The sequence below is a fragment of the Haliotis cracherodii genome, unplaced genomic scaffold, assembly GCF_022045235.1.
Source record: "Haliotis cracherodii isolate W230 unplaced genomic scaffold, xgHalCrac1.p SCAF_24, whole genome shotgun sequence".
NCBI classification, from domain to species: Eukaryota; Metazoa; Mollusca; class Gastropoda; order Lepetellida; family Haliotidae; genus Haliotis; species Haliotis cracherodii.
In genome coordinates this window covers 5891173-5892529 of record NW_027266280.1, presented here as the reverse complement: position 1 = coordinate 5892529, position 1357 = coordinate 5891173, and the positions used below count along the sequence as shown (strand labels likewise).

Sequence of the window (1357 nt, the reverse complement as noted above, 5' to 3'; positions counted from 1 at the left end):
TCCGGTGGCGCGCGCCTCCAGGGGGTGGCGATGGTGGAGGGAGGGAGGGAGGGAGGGAGGGTGGTGGTGGTGAAGGGAGGGAGGGAGGGAGGAAGGAAAGGAGGAGGAGACGGGTTCATGGTGTGGGTGGGTGGGTGGGAGGGTCGTCAAAGCAAAGGAGGAAAGTTGTCTTTCGGGAGAGATGGGTGGCCCTGAAAAGGGCCGTTGGAAAACAAACTGGAAACTGGAAACTGGAAACGACAGGAAACGTCAGGAACACTGGAACACTGGAACACTGGAAAAACTGCAAACGATGGGACACTGGTAAAAAACAGTGGGGTAGCATGGTCCCATGCGTTAGTCACTTTGTTCAGATGATCTCTCTTCTTCATCCTCTACTTCCATCTCATCCTCGGACTGAAGGTGTCGTCGGCGCTTTGAAGCGTGCTTTCTTGAGAGGCTTCTGGCCCGTTTTCTTTTCTCTACAAGAGGTGTGATGTCCGCCCGGAGTTGTGCGAGGCATTCTTTTAGGTCGAGGACATCGACGTGCACGTCTTCGATGAGATGAACCACTTGTGTCACGGGTGTCACGGGTGCCACGGGTGTCACGGGTGTCGACGTGGACGGTGTTGCTGACGTTTTCTTTCGACTGGGTTCTGGGCAATCTGCAGCGAAATGACCCAGGGCTTGACAGTTGTAACAGTGGTCCAGGCGATGGGAAGTCTTCTTTCGACTGGGTTCTGGGCAATCTGCAGCGAAATGACCCATGGCTTCACAGTTGTAACAGGGACCCAGGTTCCGATTCTCCTGCTTCTCTTGACTGTTCATCTTCGGACAGACATAGTGACGGTGACCTTGAGTGCCACACTCGAGGCATGTCACTTCAGGGCAGTACAGGTAACTGTGACTGTCGGTCTGGCACTTCATACAACTGTATCGAGCTGGCATGATGGGTTTCATAGAATGCAGTGTGTGTGTGTGTGTGAGTGGCTTCGCTCTTGTTTTGTTTTTTATAGGAGAGGTACTGACACCCACCTTCCTGATTGGTTCCCCAGGCCGCGCCCCCGATTGGTTCGTTTCGGGGCCTGGTCTGCACCTCGGTTTTCCAAAACGGACCGACCCCTGTGTTTCTTTTCCATAGGAAATGGATTTTACCATGGGAGAGAAAGCACAACCCCGGTTCGACCATTCAGAGTCCCGCTTGACCCGAGCACGGTCTCTGATTGGTCGACAACCCAGGCTTCGGATTGGTCCGATTTCGATCCGGTTTTTTTTTTTTTATCGGGGTGTGCATTTCAATCCTGTTTTGTTTTTCTTCATCCTACAGACCACAGAACACGACTATGGGTTTTTAAAAAAAATTTAATCCCCTCGCTCA

General features: G+C 52.5%; 1 protein-coding gene across 1 annotated transcript; it reads right to left on the bottom strand.

Annotated features, from left to right (window-relative positions):
- Positions 1-336: 336 nt before the first annotated feature.
- On the bottom strand, positions 337-939 carry LOC139472509 (uncharacterized). The gene has a single exon (XM_071254986.1). It carries the CDS (start codon positions 937-939, stop codon positions 337-339), a length of 603 nt encoding a protein of 200 aa, XP_071111087.1.
- Positions 940-1357: the final 418 nt, after the last annotated feature.